Below are 16,042 nucleotides of genomic sequence, written 5' to 3'. Positions count from 1 at the left end.
AGTGAAATATTTAACCAAAATTTTTATCAAATAACAAAAATATAAAAAATAAATAAAAAAAAAAATTGATGAAATCACATATATTTTAGGCGAGAAAATTTTTAATCACAACTTGACATGTGTATACTTAGGGGAAGAGATGATGTCTGCGGTTGTTATTTAGTATTATTTATCAATAGGTAGATATAGATTATAGATGGGTTATTTGGTAAGGGGTTACTTTGTCAGTGTTATAGGAGTTACTCGGTTAGTGTTATAGGGGGTTAGTTTGTTCTTTTATAAGTGGCCACACAGTACAAGACGAACTGTGTTTTAATTATTTAATCTGATTTAAACATATTTTTCCTGATGATTTTATAAGAAAATTCAAAATAAAATAAAACAAAATAACACTTATTTTTCTGTCTACTCTAATATAATTATTTCTTATTTGATTTCATCTGATTGTTTTGTCTAATTTAACCCACGCTAATCTAATGAAAATACATCAAATATGGTTTTTTTAGTATAACAATGTGTATTTTATTAATATGTGATTTTCATAATTTTTTATTACAAAGGTGAAGATATCTAGCTATAAAAAATCGCACATAAAACAATAAAGTATATTCATAACTTATTTTTTTTTACTTGAACTTAATGTGAACTAAACATGGTCTAACTTGATGATTTTAATGAAACTAGGGTGTTTACCGCGCGCATCATAGCTAGCCATGTTTAGTGAAGCCTTTTAGTTGTTGGAAACATTAATGAAGGAAAATATGTAAAACAAATATTTTTAGGGGTATAACGGTCTGCATACTGTTTTTAAGAGTTCCAATTAACATTAATAAGGGCAAATAAGTAAGAAAAACATTTTAGAAGGAAAATATACATTATCCAAATACTATTCATAAGGGTTAGATCATACACAAGGAAAAACTTAGATGCAAATTAACATCATTTCAATAGGGGCATATACGTAAACAAACATTTAAGGTTATAATTGTCCTCACATTATTCATACGTGTTGCTCATACTTTATATAAGGTAGGGAAAGTGCAATGTGATAAGTTTTATAAAAGTAATTAAGTCACTTTGACTCTCTGAAATTTTAATTTTCACTCACTTACATAAATTAAGTTTGTCAAAAAAGTATATACATGTATAATTTTTATTTATATTAGGGTAACTTTTATTTATTTCGAATTACCTTTGGTCATTTTAAAACAGTTGTACAGACAACAAATATACGATATCCATACCTAGTAGTCCATAAAACACAAACCTTCATGCCACATGTCACTTTTTTAAAAAACAATGCCATAGGTCACCTTATTTTACATTTTTTTTTATCCCTTTCAAAAAAAAGAAAAAAGAAAAATAAACTTAATTCAATTTATGTATTAAAATTCTTTAGTTTATTCCCCCAACTTATCTTCAACAAGTAAATCAATTTTCATCTCGTCTTCTCCTTTATAAACCATTCATTTTTCAATAAAATCATATTATAAAACAAAAAATTATATTATATACCTATAAACAACTTGTGCATTGTTGTACGGCCCAAAAGACTAGTTTATTATACATCCGAATATTTTAAAAGTTTGTTTTTTAAAGTGCGTTTTACTTTCATTTTTGGCAAACTAAACTATTCTAATGTTATATCTCTCTCATCTCGTGCTCCTTCACTTGGGTCTTATCCTGTTCACCACATTGAAAATAATATTCATTAAAAGTAATTTCAGTTTAGTTTAAGTAAGATCAATTCGGTAAAAATTATTTCAGTTCAGTAAAAATTAGTAATTATAAAAAAATATATAATAGACAATCAGTACAAATAATTTCAATTATGTAAAAATATTTTTTTGTATAGTAATATTAATTTAAGTTCGAAAAAAATAATTTCAATTTAGTAATAATATTTTTAGTTTTGAAAAAATAAGGTCAATTGAACAGAGCCGTAAACCTACTAATTTTTTTGTATTACTTTTCAATAAAAATAAGTTGAAAATCGTTCGAAGGGCGCGTGAAATGCTCCAAAAACAACACGGCAATGTCCAGTAATCCAGTTTATCAAGCTTGCTTGCCCAATCGGGCACAGACCAAATGGTCCAGATACCTTTCTTGAATTTCTAGCAACTTTTACAACATTGGTAAACAAGAAGGGAGTGAGTTATTTGATTCATGTTCTTAATACTTTACCATTAAGGTATTGACTTAGTGGTAAAATCTAAGGGCCTGTGTACAGTAGGTTACATGTTCAAATCCCCTCACCCCCATCGTTAATTTGTTAGTGGTTAAGACTAATAGGTCACACAGCTCACAGATTCAAATCCCCTCACCCCATTTGTACTTTGCTAGTGGACTAGTGGGTAAGACTAAAGGCTTGTGTACGAATGTACGATAGGTCACAATTTTAAATCCCTCTCCATTTGTAATATGTATTGCCCTCGTAGTTCATTCAAAAAAATAAAATTGTTCTTAATACTTCACCTATATTCATTCACATAGTGACATACACGCATATCATACACAAGTTAGTGTTGTTAATTCCTGACCCCTGACCCGACCAAGCCTGACACGAGGTTATAAAGAGATAAAACGATCTGGCCCAAACTCAATCCAATTGGACCCATATATGGTGATAGAGTAATTTTATTTTTAATGCGACCTGAAATCTAAACCTGTCTTTTTTTATATTTTTATCTTCTCAACAGGAGATCAATCGCAATCTTGCCGTGTTTGCGGTGTAATTGGGGCAATTGAGAAGTTTCGAAATTGAGTCAAACAGAGAGATGGGTAACGAAGGAACAGAAGCACTCAAATACGTTTGGAAAGGAGCAATTCCCCTTCAAATTCATCTCCATGATTCTGAAGTCGCCACTCTTCCTCCTCCTCCCCCAGTTCTGGTTTGCATTCGTCTTCATTTCTTTCATTATTCACTTCTAATTTGTTCTGGGTTTTATCTTTTTAGTTTGAATTTGGGTTTTCATGTTGCAATTTTATTAAATATGATCGCATTAATTTCAAGTTCTGTTCTTGTTGGGTTGATTATAATACTAGTTGTTAGTTTAAATGTCATTTGAATCTTGGTTTTGTTGTAAAACTTGTTAATGCAATTTGTTGCTTGTTTGTTCTTGTTGGGTTCATGCTAGAATCATTGTTACTAATTTGTGCAAAACAAATCGATGTTAGTAAGTTGTTGCCAATTATGGTTGGCTGGGCATTTTCAGTTGGTGATTGTATGTTGTGGCGTCGACTCGAATAAAGACTTAAACTGTTTCTTACTTTGTTTAAGGCAATGCGTGAAGTGAGGATAATCATTTAGGGGGTAATCATAATTTACAATTGTTGGGGTACTTTAGGAGGCGAATTACTATGTCGATTATGTCTGAAAGGGTTTAATAGGCTTTCCTATCTCGTGATCGAGCAGTAATGTACTTCCAATTAGGGGCATTAAATTCCTCCATTTGCTCTTAACCATATTCTGAGCACGACACCACTATTAGCTCCACCTTTACCCGTTGACCACCTATATTAGTTTCTAATTGATTTATGTTGCCTTTTTATTCATAATTCTCATACTAGCATGACCCAAGTAGAAAATTGATGCTGATGCTACCTCATACGAGTTGTAGTTCTGTGGGTGAAGAAGTGAATTTTTCCATGGAATGAATGATTGGCATTGAACCATCAAGTTTTTGAATGCTAGTTTGTGAGGTAAGTTTTCCTTAGTTGTGACTTGGTGCTCAACTAATCTTAATTTGGTCTCTTCTATAATAAGATGTTAATTTGGTCTCAAGAGCAGTGATGCTTGTTCTGTAAAGTGATTAAGGCTTTATTTGTGAAGTAATAAAGTTTTTAGTATATGTGATCCACTTTAGAAAGAGCTCCAGCAATTGAATTTTTTCTTATGTAGAGAGAGCTACAAGGGCAATGATGTTGATTGGATTTGATACCATGTCTTTGTATCACCCCCTCAAGACTTAACCAAGTAAGCTAGTTGATCACTCTGAGATTATAGGAGAGGCGTCCTTTGGGGTTGCAGCCCTTGCTGGAAGATCTATTGGTGTATATAATTCCCTCGAGTTAATGTCCAATGACAGATAATTAAAATGAATATTTACTCTTATGGAAATAGTGCCGACATCTATTTTTTTAGGATGGTCTGGAAAAACAGTTACTTTCCTCTTAGATTGAGTGATGGAGAGTGGAGGAGTGTGATGAATGTCAGGAAAAGAGAGTGTGTCAAATTCTGATTATGGCATCATCACAATCACAAGAAGAAAAGCAATGACTTAATATCATCAAATTCTATGACTCTATGTTTATTTTTTTTAATTAATTAAAGGTAAGGGTATTGAGAATGTAGTATGCCTTTTGCAAGTGATATGGTTACCTTTAGCTATCACGTGGAGAATATGCTTTAGATTTTGAAATGGCAAAGCAATGAAAATTAAGATCAGTCTCCTAGAGCTTATTATGAAATTAGAATTTTGTTTTAATTTGAGGACTTCAGGAAGGAAATAGGATCAATGGAGGAAAAAAGTATGTTTTATTCCCACCATTTGCTTCTTTCTCACAAAGATCAATATATTGTTATTTTGTGGTGAAAACATTTCTCCTCCATCTCCCATATGTTAGATTCCACAATAATTATAGAGTCTCTATTGAGATAGACTGAGTATCAGAGTATGTATGCTGAAGGAAATGTTTGATATGTCTGAATACACAAATTATTTTCCTTGTAATTTTTCTTTTTCTTACGGAGTGAACTTCCAAGAACTATTTCTTTCTTTTATTGTCCTTAACAGGGTTCTCTTTGTTTTACACATAACAGCAGATTTCCTTTTTTTATTTGTTGATGTATGCTGGTTGTTTTGGTATTACAGTTGTTAGCTCCACGAATAGGTTATCTGCCACTGCTAGCACCTCAAATTAAACCCCTCTTCAGCAGCACACTTCCTCCAGGGGATGATACAGTTTGGTTTGAGTACAAAGGATTACCCTTGAAATGGTAAAGTCCTGGTCTTGCTGTAAATGCTTGATTTTTACACTGAATAGCATCATCATTATACTCATGAATTTAAGTTCTGATGGATCTGTTTTACGTATTTTCTTTTACCCTACTCCTTTCCTGATGGAGATGTTTCAAAGTTAGCTGTATCAGCAGCTGATGGAAATAATGTTGTGCTTGGCAAGAAATAGCACCCCTAATCCACTTAAACTGCAAGAAATGGATGAAATCTAAATTCTTGAACTGTCAACCAGCTTATAAGAGTTTCAGCAATCTTTATTCTTTACAACTCACGAGTTATCAATTAATTTTTCTACATTATGGCTCAAATAAATGAATACATACCTCATCTTTAATTAAGTCTTTTGCATGTTAGTAAATAAATTACACAATCATGTTGACACAGCACTTGCGCAGCTTAAAAAGTTCAAGAGCGAGCACATGAATGTCATCGTAATCAAGCTACCAAACATGAAAGATGCAGCAGCATCTTAAGATATGAGGTATAGTCATTTATAAAACACCTGTTATGGGTTGAGGGTAGTTCACTGTAGGTCTGCAGCTGCATATCATCATTCAAGCATAACCGAATACTTTACTAAAAACTGTAGATCCAATGTTAAATCTTAAATGCTTTTAATGTGTGCTAATTAGTTAGGGAGTCTGCAAAACATTTGTCCCTTGTGCGTTTTAATTATCAAATTGTCAATGTTAAAAGTGATGTGCTTTCTCATCCCTTGGAATTTTTCATTGTTGTATATGTTCCCATGTTTTGGTAACAGTATACCTTGAGATTAGCATATAGACACACTAGCCTGTATTTGTAATGATGTATGACATAACTCACATATGGTACACCCTACCAAGATGTCAGTATGAGATGTCGAGTCAACTGGAGTATAGTTGTGGGCTACATTGTCTTCCTTGTCTTTGCAGTGACTATATTCATCGATCGAATTTTCTGGATTCTAAGCATTTTTAGGTGTATTTATGACCTACATTTGTACATAGGGGGCATTCAATAATCATCTTTTCCTGTATTCATCTTTGGATTTTAAATTTGGATTTTTCACCATGGTTGTGTTTCTTGTACAGGTATATACCAACGGGCGTTCTATTCGATCTTCTGTGTGCGGAGCCTGAGAGACCTTGGAATATTACGGTATAAGTGTTGGTTGATCTTCTTAATGAATGCACCTGAACATGTTGCGTTATTTGTTAATTTGGCTGTATTTATTATTTGCAATGCTCAAGTGTATCAGTAGGAAATCAAGGGATGTATATTTGATGTTTTCAATTAGGGAAGCATAAGTTGCATTTTGGTTGTTATTGTGTCTTAAGCATTTCATTTTTTAACTGATGAATGTTCTTCATTTGTTCTGCTGTCATCTCGAGCTCTTTTTGTAAGGATTTATTGTCGTCCAGTAACTAATTGAAATGTTAAGTCTGTGCTAAATTCTTCAGGGCAAAATTTGTTAAAGAGGTTAAATGATGACTTATGAGTTTATGATGGCATGTTGATGACATTAGTTTTGCTTATGGCCTGGATTTAGCTTTTTAAACAAAGAGTCCTTATCAATCACATGTTTTTCTACCTTATGGGGTCATTTTCTGTATACTTGTATGTTCATATGGAATGCCTACTAAGTAATGTTGTGTACTTTTTACGCATTGTAGTGAATCACTTCTTTACTTTGCATTTAACTTTATGTACTATATACAGGTTCATTTTAGAGGTTATCCGAGTAATACACTAGCTCCTTGTGAAGGTGAAGATGCTGTTAAGTGGAGTTTCATCAATTCTTTGAAAGAGGTAAATTGCACGGACAAAAACTACATTTTGCGTCTATAAGACATGTATATTCTCTGTACATGTATCCTTGTGAAGGTCATCTTCTGTTATTGTCACTTGTGCTTGTTGACTGAAAATAATGTATGTTGACTATCACTTGCTGGTATCATCTGTAGTGTACTTGTGCTATCTTTCTAGTGCTCCCTTCTCCACTTCCACTTGCTGTGCTTACGATCTTCTTATCTCTCACCAATGCAAATCAATAAAGCTTGATGACCTCTACCATGTGTTACCCTAGTGGTTCAAAAATTTCCATCTGGTCCAATATATACCTATGAAATTATTGAACAAAGGCATATCAAACATAGCCTTCTCTAATCATGAATGATCTCTTCCATTTACAATTCATATCTTATTTCTTTTCAATTCAGTAAACGAGCATGATGTATGAAATAATCTGCAGGAACCATATTTCCTCTCTGACACTGAATTGAGAGATGTTCAGCAGCCTTGCATATGGCAAAAATATACTTCCCTCCTTTTATTATCACAACAATTGGATTTTGACTCTATTCACATACAATCATATGACTTTCTATTGTGATATTTTTGTAAGTGAAAATACAATCATGTGGAGGTCTTTTTAGATTAATCTTGATGTTTACTTTCACAATATCAAGTCTTTATATAATTATTAATTTAATTAAAGATCATAATAGTTAAAGTTGTGCATTGTATGCATGAAACTCCAATTATTGCAACAAAGAATGAAGGAAGTTTTATGTATTTGCCTAGCTGGCTCTTGCACGACAAGGCAACAGCTATCTGATTGAAATCCTTGATTCATTGGTGCATAAGTGTAAGAATAATGTCAAGGTTTTTGTAATATGCCAACCTAAGCTTTTTAATCTTACTGACTGAAAACCTCACTGGTATTGTGTACTTATTGTAAATTCACTCTCCAGGTTTAGACTTTAGATTGGAAACACCTTCTGTTTTCTACCTCTAAAGTTGGAATTTTATTGTAGTAAGCTTGGTTGCTGTTAGTACATCATATAATTGATGTCTGTCTTTGTCTTTTCAGGCTGCCTACATAATCAATGGAAACTGCAAGAATGTAATGAACATGTCACAGTCCGACCAGTTGGAATTATGGCGTTCTGTTTTAAATGGTGGGACAGCTTATTCATTAAATTTAGACAAACATCTATATAGCTGCATATGGATTTAAATCTTTTGTGGGAGCACATTAGAAAAGATGTTGTCAGATTGTGGAAGCAGTGATATAGAATAGATGAGTATCATGAGCTAAACTTACTGTAGGGTGTTGTTTATTAAAACAAGGTAGTTAACTTCTAGTCTTCCACATTTACAAAGAAGAGAGGCACCTCATCTTAAAGTGTTTGTTCTATGCTCCAGCATTGCCCAGACCAACTTTTGCACTTCTCCACCCACTTTATACTTTTAGCCTTCTTCACCGTGACTCCGTGAGAGAACATTTTCATTTGTGGCAGAATAAAATATTTAATTCCTTAAGTGGAAAAAAGTACTGTCCTTTCCTGCACAGGCTCGTAGTGATATGTTGATTTTTCATGGCACTTGTAGTAGCCAAATGAACCAAATGAACCAAATTCTAACAAATGCCTGGATATTTATCTAAACACTGTAGGCAATTTAATTATGCCAAGCCAATATTTGGTTCATTTAGAAATAACTCAGATTAAACTAAAATTCTGGATTTGGACAGTGTTTTGGTAAATAAGCATGTGGTTAGGATCCTAGTGTGAACAAATGCGAAAATTTTTAGGATTTAGATTAAATGTTTCTCATTTTAGGAGTTCTTGGAAGTTATAGCTCTCTTATCTGCTGAAAGCTACTTTAAGTGGCTTTTTTGCATTTGCTACCTCCCAGGGCATGAAAATTCATGTCAAAAACTTAAACACCAAACTTAAATGCTGTCTCAAGAACTGATGATAGATGCAGCCTATATAAGGGACTTGTGGCTTTTTGGCTTTGACTTCATGTTCATACCTGAAAAGGTTTTTTAAAACTCAATCAAAGAACAATTTCCTTGATAGGCCCTTCTTCTGATTGCTTTTTATCTCCGGATTTTACTATTTCTTTCTCTTTTGAGCTTATCGTCTTCTAATTCATTACAGAATTTGTGCTTGTGCATCAATAGTTTACCTATCTGGTTGTATCAGGCAATTTGGACTCCTTCCTCAAGGTGACATCAAAGCTGAAGCTTGGAGCCATTGAAGATGATTACACAGCAAAACTGTATCCGTCGTTAAAATCCTCGTCTGATACTGGTAATACAGATAATCCCGGACTTGCCAAAACAGGTAATCCTATACTTCAAGCCTGCCTAAAATTTCCAAATTATATCATCTATACACAAACTCTTATGACTCCATAAGGGTTCATCCCTACTTTACTAGTGCATCATATAACTTTCCTGAACTTACTTGCATGACTTCTGCTTTTGTCCCTCTGTGGTTAAATAGAGAGCCAAACAAACTTGTCAAGGAAGTTGTTGGATCTCCTTTCTTATACTTTCCACCTTTTAGACATAGCTAAGATAGGAGTAAAAAAAATATTTGTCATTGACAACTTTGGAGAAACATGATGATGGTTATTCATGAGCCTATAGATGATTATTAAATGAACTAAAAACAATCATATTCACCAAGGATTCTCTACCAAAATTTCACGCTTACTGTCCAGAGCAATGTCAGAATCATCATTTTTTTTGGTAATTATTCAAGAAAATGGCAGTAATAGATGCATAATGTAAGGCAACTGGATGCTTTTAAGATGGGCAGAGCAGATATTTCAATCCGTGTAGAGGGAGTCATAGCTGGTAGGTTGAATTGCTTATGGCTTGCTTTTGAGGAGGTAGACTTGGGCCGCAAGCTATCTGTCCCCGACAGCAAAAGTAGCTTGAGCCAAAGGCGAGAGTGAGGCCACCCTGAGGGGTGGGTAGGGGCGAGCGGGGATGTGGGCGCCCTTCTATTGAGCGAATTTCATTTAGGAAGGTAGTATAGAAGGGTTTCATGTTTGCGCTCATTTCGAATTGTATTTCTCTGCTTCGGGGAAAGCAATAGCACTCGGCGTACCAAACTCAGAGGAAAGCGTAAACCAATCACCAAACCCCTGACGTTTACCATCCTTTACTGGATGACAACACTCGATTCCAAGAACTAAACGAGCGGGGAGCATTTGGGCTCTTCTCGCGGTAAAGCCTCTCGCCTATTGCGTATAGGCTTATTCACTCTTCTATAGCGCTTATTGAGGGAATTGTTCTTCCTATAATCCTTCTTAAGGGAAGGCTCTGAGCCTCTTCCTGCTGATCGGACGGAGAATTCCAGCCATCCATCGGTCCGAGTTACGCGGGGTACAAAAAGAGAAATAGAAGCAAAGCTAATCGAGAGGATTGGCCAGATGGAAAAGAACTGGAAGGCTTTTAAGAAAGATGAGGACATTGTGGGCGCATCATCCTTGGTTGTGTTCCCCAATGGGCTACCCCAGAAGTTTCAAATGCCTGACATGGACAAGTTCGATGGAACGGGATGCCCTAAGACACATCTCCTCATGTATGCCGGGAACAGCTGTATAGTTACTTCCATGAAGACTCAGTTCTCTTCACCTTAGTCGAAATCAGATTAGACCAGACTAGATCAGACAAATTCAGAGAGATTAGACAAATTAGGATAATGAGTTAGACCATAAATATAAATCAGACCAGAGCTTAGAAAGTTCAGATGAGGAAAACCTGAAATAAGGGTGAAGAGAACAAATTCTTTGACCCATGTTCAAATATACATGCTAACAGCCATCCAAGACCTAAAAATCTCCACATTTACCATTGAATGGGGTACTTTAGCCCCCCCCCCCCCCTCTCTTCTGCTGTGGTTCCTGAGTAGGTTTAATTTAGGAACTGTTTGCCGTTTACAAATGAGGATCACATAAAGTGACCCACATACTTGTTGGTTCATCTTTGTTAAATTGACCCACATTGTGTTAAATTGTTGAGTTTTTGAACAACTTGTTGAACACTCACATAGTTATGAACTGACATAATTTGACCTATTTAGTGATGTTGATCATAATGATGGTGCTTATGATTGATAATCTGAAAATGTGAACTAGTAACCGATGAGCATAAGCATTTGAGAGACTTGACCCTCCCAAAATACAAATTAAAACTAAAAGAGAATTCTCATCAACGTCCACCATGATTCTCTTTATCTCCAATTAGCTCTATTTATAGAGCTATTCCTGTAACTAAGTAGCTTATTAAGTTATTACCCAAGCCACTAGATCATACTGCAACTATCTAAGTTGCCCCTCCCTCTAATATCAATTCATAGCACACATTGAGAAATGACTAATACGCTCATGTTCCATAGGAAACTGTTTTGCTAAAGTACTTCTCTACATTAAAAGCTTCTTCAAAATCTTCATTGCGATTTCAGCGCTCTTGTTTGGGCAACTGGTATATGTTATGCTAACTTTGAGTAATGTGAAATTCGTTCTTTTCAGGGTAAATTTCCCTTCCACCAAATTCTACATTTTGCGTTCCCATTAAAGAGTCCTTACAGCTACACACATGTATTATGTAGATAATTGTGGCATTAATGTTAAAAACTGGCAAAAAGTATTGCATAAATTGTAAGAATTGGTGCATTGTTATTCTACATGAAAAATTATATGGTGTATAGATTATTCTAGTGCCCAGATAGTATGAAAACGGATGAATTTTAGATTTATGGTACCTTTTGGATTAATCTCTCCCTTCTTTGTTCCCTGTCTGAATTTTTATTGTTGTTAGTCACTATTTGCCTCTCTGGTACAACCGTTTCAATAGCCATGTTTGACCAATTATGGCAGGTAGGATTCCAGTTCGGTTGTATGTTAGGATTTTTACCAAGGTGTTTGATGACTTGGAAAATGCTCCCGAGATTGACAGCTGGGAGAAAATTTCTTACATAAACAGACCCATTGGACTCAGTAAAGATGAAGGTCAGTATAGATTTCATTTCTTTAAATCAAAGACATTACTAGCAGACCAAATTCTTAAATCCTGAACAGCCCCTTTCCTTTAAGTTTAAATACCTGTTATACTCTTAAGACAACAAAACTCTAATTGTCTGGTGATCTGGTCAATTAGGATGTTTAATATATCCATTGTGTAAAAGATGTCAACTACTGTTATTAATGCTACAAGTTGTACTGTATGCCCTCAGCCAGTCATTAATCATGTATATTTTCTGTTTCTGTTTCCCATGTCATTTTTGGCAACTCTGTGCTTTCTTCTGATTACTGGCAAATGACAATATCATTCATTTGGTACAATCACTACAACAGATGGAGGTTGAATTCTCCTTTGAATTATGAAGAGAGGCATTGATCTTTCTACTTAAAGCTGTTTTCTCTTTTTCCCTTGCACTTTTTCTGAACATAAAAATTACAATGGTATTGAATATATTATTTGTGCTGATTCTGAAATCACAGCAGTTCTTGAAGAAGTCTGATTAAGCACTTAATCGGAATTGCTGACTTGGTTGCACAAACTATTGTAACACTTTGTTTGGATTGAAGGAAATGGAGGGAAAGGAAGGGAAGGGAAATGGAGGGATGAATTCTCTTTCATCTGGATAATAAATAAGGAATGAAGGGAATTGGAGTGGAGAGTAATGGAGAGAAAAAATTGTAAGAAATTGTAATTGGTTTATAGGCACCAATTGCTATGCAATTTACTTGGAGTATAACTGAAAAACTGATTACCATCATATAAGCTTAGAGGTTCTCTTTGAAAAACCTTTGCTTGGTTTTCTGACCTTTTACATCAGTAATCTATAGGCATGTACCAAATGGTGAAATGGGTACTGAGAGTGAGATTTCCATTTTTCTGGAGACGAAATACTCAAAATGTGAATATCACTGCAGGAAAATGCTCTACTTTAACTGATGCTATGAAGACTCTCCTGCCAGAGTATTTTGGAGAAGGGACACTCAACAGTGAGAAAACAATTGAAGAGGAGGTTCAAGACGTGCATCCAGAAGATGCTGGTGACACAAAAATTACAGAAGAGGTGACTACATCTGTCAGTGAACGTACTGAGGCCAAACAACCGTCAGAAAGTGCTGAAATCAAGCTCATACGAATTCAAGGTATCAAGCCAAAACCCGAGATCCCTTTCTCTTGGGTAGTCAACAACCTAATGAACCCAGATCACTACCTTCACATATGTGTGTCTTTGATCCATCACTAGCCTTCGCTATACAAGCGTTGCTTTACATAGACCTGGTAACTTCTGTATATTTCACTTAGCTGGCCTTGTGGCTTCCACGTTGGTTTATTGAGTTTGCACACCCTTGCATTATTTGTTTTCCTATGCAATCTGTAAAGCACAATTAGTCTGTACATAACAAAATAACCTTCTTTTACTTAGATTGTTTCCCGTTAAAGACCCCCCTTTCTTCCATGTATTGTTCGCATGACGCACTTGAGAAAACGAGGGGTGAATCAAATGACAAGGTTAAGTTTCTATACGAGCCGACCTTTTTAAGCTCTCTGATTCGTATACATGTTTGCTAAATATAGTCAGTTAACTGTACAAGTTGTGTTAATTGTGTATTGTAAAGTTAGCTATACACATGGATTTTTTTTTACACAATTAGTCTGTACATAACAAAATAACCTTCTTTTACTTAGATTGTTTCCCGTTAAAGACCCCCCTTTCTTCCATGTATTGTTCGCATGACGCACTTGAGAAAACGAGGGGTGAATCAAATGACAAGGTTAAGTTTCTATACGAGCCGACCTTTTTAAGCTCTCTGATTCGTATACATGTTTGCTAAATATAGTCAGTTAACTGTACAAGTTGTGTTAATTGTGTATTGTAAAGTTAGCTATACACATGGATTTTTTTTTTTTTTTTTTTTTTTTTTTTTTTTTGGCAGTTTGATTTTCAAGATATTTACATCCACCAAAATTCTGTGTGAAATGGTCCTACACCTTACTAAAAAAAATACAGTGAAAAGAATCATCTCAAGGCGTTTCTTTAATAAAGCTGAAAGACGCAATGAAACAATACTGATATCAGATAAGCAATAACTCCCTCCTCGTCCTCTCCTCGGAAATTGTCTCATACAACGGTTACAACCCTCTCATATCTTCCACGGCTCCCCGCCACCTCCCTCCTCCCACCCGAAAATGAAAGAAAACCTATCACGTTAATCATACAAATGTGCTTTCTCAATTCTAATCACCTACATAAATTATTACCAAACACTTGATAATACGAATGTTATAAAGTACTATACTTCATGCTTAAATTTTTTTCCTACTTCGCAGGCAATATATATATGCAAGTATGCCACAAGCATGAATAAGAAACATAGCAAGTGTTTCGGGTGAAAACAATGGGACCTTGCCGAAGGTCCGCTGAAACGGAGAAGACTGGATTCGGTCCAAGTTATGTTGGGCCGAAGGTTTCCTGCACAGTAAACACACGTAAGCTAGCCTCGGGGGTGTTGCCGAGGAAGGCCCCTCCGATGCTAAAGTCAGTACAATGTGTATAAAGAGAACAATATGCAAGAGAGTTTGTTGCTTGAGGCTTTGATGGAATATATGAGAATATATCAATCAATGAGAATGTATGTGAATCTATGAATCTATATATCTGAATGTATGAATATTGATGGCTTTTATACCTCTTCATACATGGAGAAGTTGGGCCTTAGCCCAATTGGCTTGCTTTGTGGGCTGACCTTTGACTTTAGCACAATTGGAGAGTTGAACCTTGACCTTGGACTTTTAATTGGATCATTTAATGCCTAGGCCCAATTGGACTAAATTGGACCCAAACAACTTGCCCCCCAGACCCGATTTGGAAGGATGACGGGTCGGGTTTGATTTAATTCAGAAAAGGAGGGAAGTAAATGATTTAATTAATCCAAAAATTTGAATTTAAACCGTAATTAATGAGATAACAACGGTTAAGGCGGATGATTGTGGAAGTTGGACGGATAATGGGCAGTTTAATCACAAGATCATGTGTTTAACGGTTACTTAGTGGAGTATTTAAGAGAAATTGAAACGCAGACTCCTCGTATCCCATTCCTGGAGATATAAACAGAGGCGCGTCATCTCTCCTCACTTATTCACCAACACAAACCCAGAATTCTCGAGAGAGAAACCAAGAACCCGCATCAAAACTTCGCAAATTCCCCGAGCATTAAGCTTAGAAACTGAGACTTGCCACTACGAACTCGTAAATCGGCAACTTTCGCTTCAGATTAAGGTAAATTCCTTTGATTTCAGTTTATTTTTCTTCGAATTCGAACTCATTCCCCTTTTCTTTCGACTTTTTTCTTCGAAATAATCAATGGCAAAAGGAGTTAGAGGTAGAGCCCGTGCTCCAAGAAGAGCAAGGCCGATTCCCGATCCTAGGAACAGGATTGGGACCTGGAATGGACAAAAGTCAGAGTCTGACCCTGCTGAAGGGATTAGGGCGACTCCCCTTTCCTCGGCTAATCCTCAGAGAACGGAGGGGCCGAGCGCTTCTGGACAGGATGATGAAGTTCCCGCTGTCCTTTGGGATATCCTCCCCGGGTTTTCAGAGTGGGAGAATGCCGAAGTTGCTTCGGCCATGATAAAGAACCGCCCCTACTCATGGTGGGTGGAGAATGCCGATCAATATCGATTTGCCGAGCAAATTGAGTTGCATTACGGCATTTTTGAAGCTGATGGGTATTGGTGCCGAATGCCCTTGGCATCCGATAGAATCCATCGTCCACCCCCGGGGTATGTGGGGGTGTACACAAGACAGCTTCAGTACGGGCTGAGGTTCCCTTTGGACGTATTCGTCCGAGACTTGCTGATCCATTACAACATCTCTCTATGTCAGTTAACTCCCACCAGCATCCGAAGGGTGATGACATACTTATGGGTCTGCAAGTTCTTCAAGTATGTGCCGAACCTGCACTGCTTCAAAAAGCTCCATCGGCTAGTGCCAAATATTCAAAGTGGGCACGGAAGCCATGGTTCTGGGTGGTACCGGATTGAGTCCCGGCCCCAATACCTAACCATGTGGCCAATCAACTCTTCAGACAAGGACTGGAGAGGTCAATGGATTTGGGTTAGGGCACCCACAGATCCGGGCCACCCTTGCGTCTTCAGCGCTCCCCGGTACCTTGCTGAGGCTGATCCCGAAATGGGAATTCTAGGTCCCCCCGCAGAT

At 36.2% G+C, this 16,042-nt stretch overlaps 1 protein-coding gene across 2 annotated transcripts; it reads left to right on the top strand.

Annotated features, from left to right (window-relative positions):
- The first annotated feature begins 2,610 nt into the window (after positions 1–2,610).
- LOC110711130 (autophagy protein 5-like) lies at positions 2,611–13,352 on the top strand. Of its 2 annotated transcripts, none has more exons than XM_021889511.1 (8): positions 2,611–2,891; positions 4,875–4,999; positions 6,095–6,161; positions 6,723–6,812; positions 7,876–7,963; positions 8,996–9,136; positions 11,685–11,816; positions 12,744–13,352. In XM_021889511.1, the coding sequence occupies exons 1-8, from the start codon at positions 2,778–2,780 to the stop codon at positions 13,067–13,069; spliced, it is 1,083 nt and encodes a 360-aa protein (XP_021745203.1). In that variant the 5' UTR covers positions 2,611–2,777; the 3' UTR covers positions 13,070–13,352. The 2 variants fall into 2 exon arrangements, with proteins under 2 accessions (XP_021745203.1, XP_021745204.1); XM_021889512.1 differs by lacking the exon at positions 2,611–2,891 and adding an exon at positions 2,921–3,702.
- The last annotated feature ends 2,690 nt before the right edge of the window (positions 13,353–16,042 follow it).

Source organism: Chenopodium quinoa, unplaced genomic scaffold (assembly GCF_001683475.1).
Source record: "Chenopodium quinoa cultivar QQ74 unplaced genomic scaffold, ASM168347v1, whole genome shotgun sequence".
In the NCBI taxonomy this organism is placed as follows: Eukaryota; Viridiplantae; Streptophyta; class Magnoliopsida; order Caryophyllales; family Amaranthaceae; genus Chenopodium; species Chenopodium quinoa.
The sequence above is the reverse complement of the archived record's forward strand: the minus strand, read 5'-3'. Positions and strand labels throughout refer to the sequence as shown.

What these genes read in the sequence shown, in the direction of transcription:
- LOC110711130 (XM_021889511.1), top strand. Translation starts at nt 2,778, where the DNA reads ATGGGTAACGAAGGAACAGAAGCACTCAAATACGTTTGGAAAGGAGCA. An exon ending in AGAGACCTTGGAATATTACG is followed by an intron (nt 6,162 to 6,722) that starts GTATAAGTGTTG and finishes TACTATATACAG; the next exon opens with GTTCATTTTAGAGGTTATCC. An exon ending in TCCCGGACTTGCCAAAACAG is followed by an intron (nt 9,137 to 11,684) that starts GTAATCCTATAC and finishes CAATTATGGCAG; the next exon opens with GTAGGATTCCAGTTCGGTTG.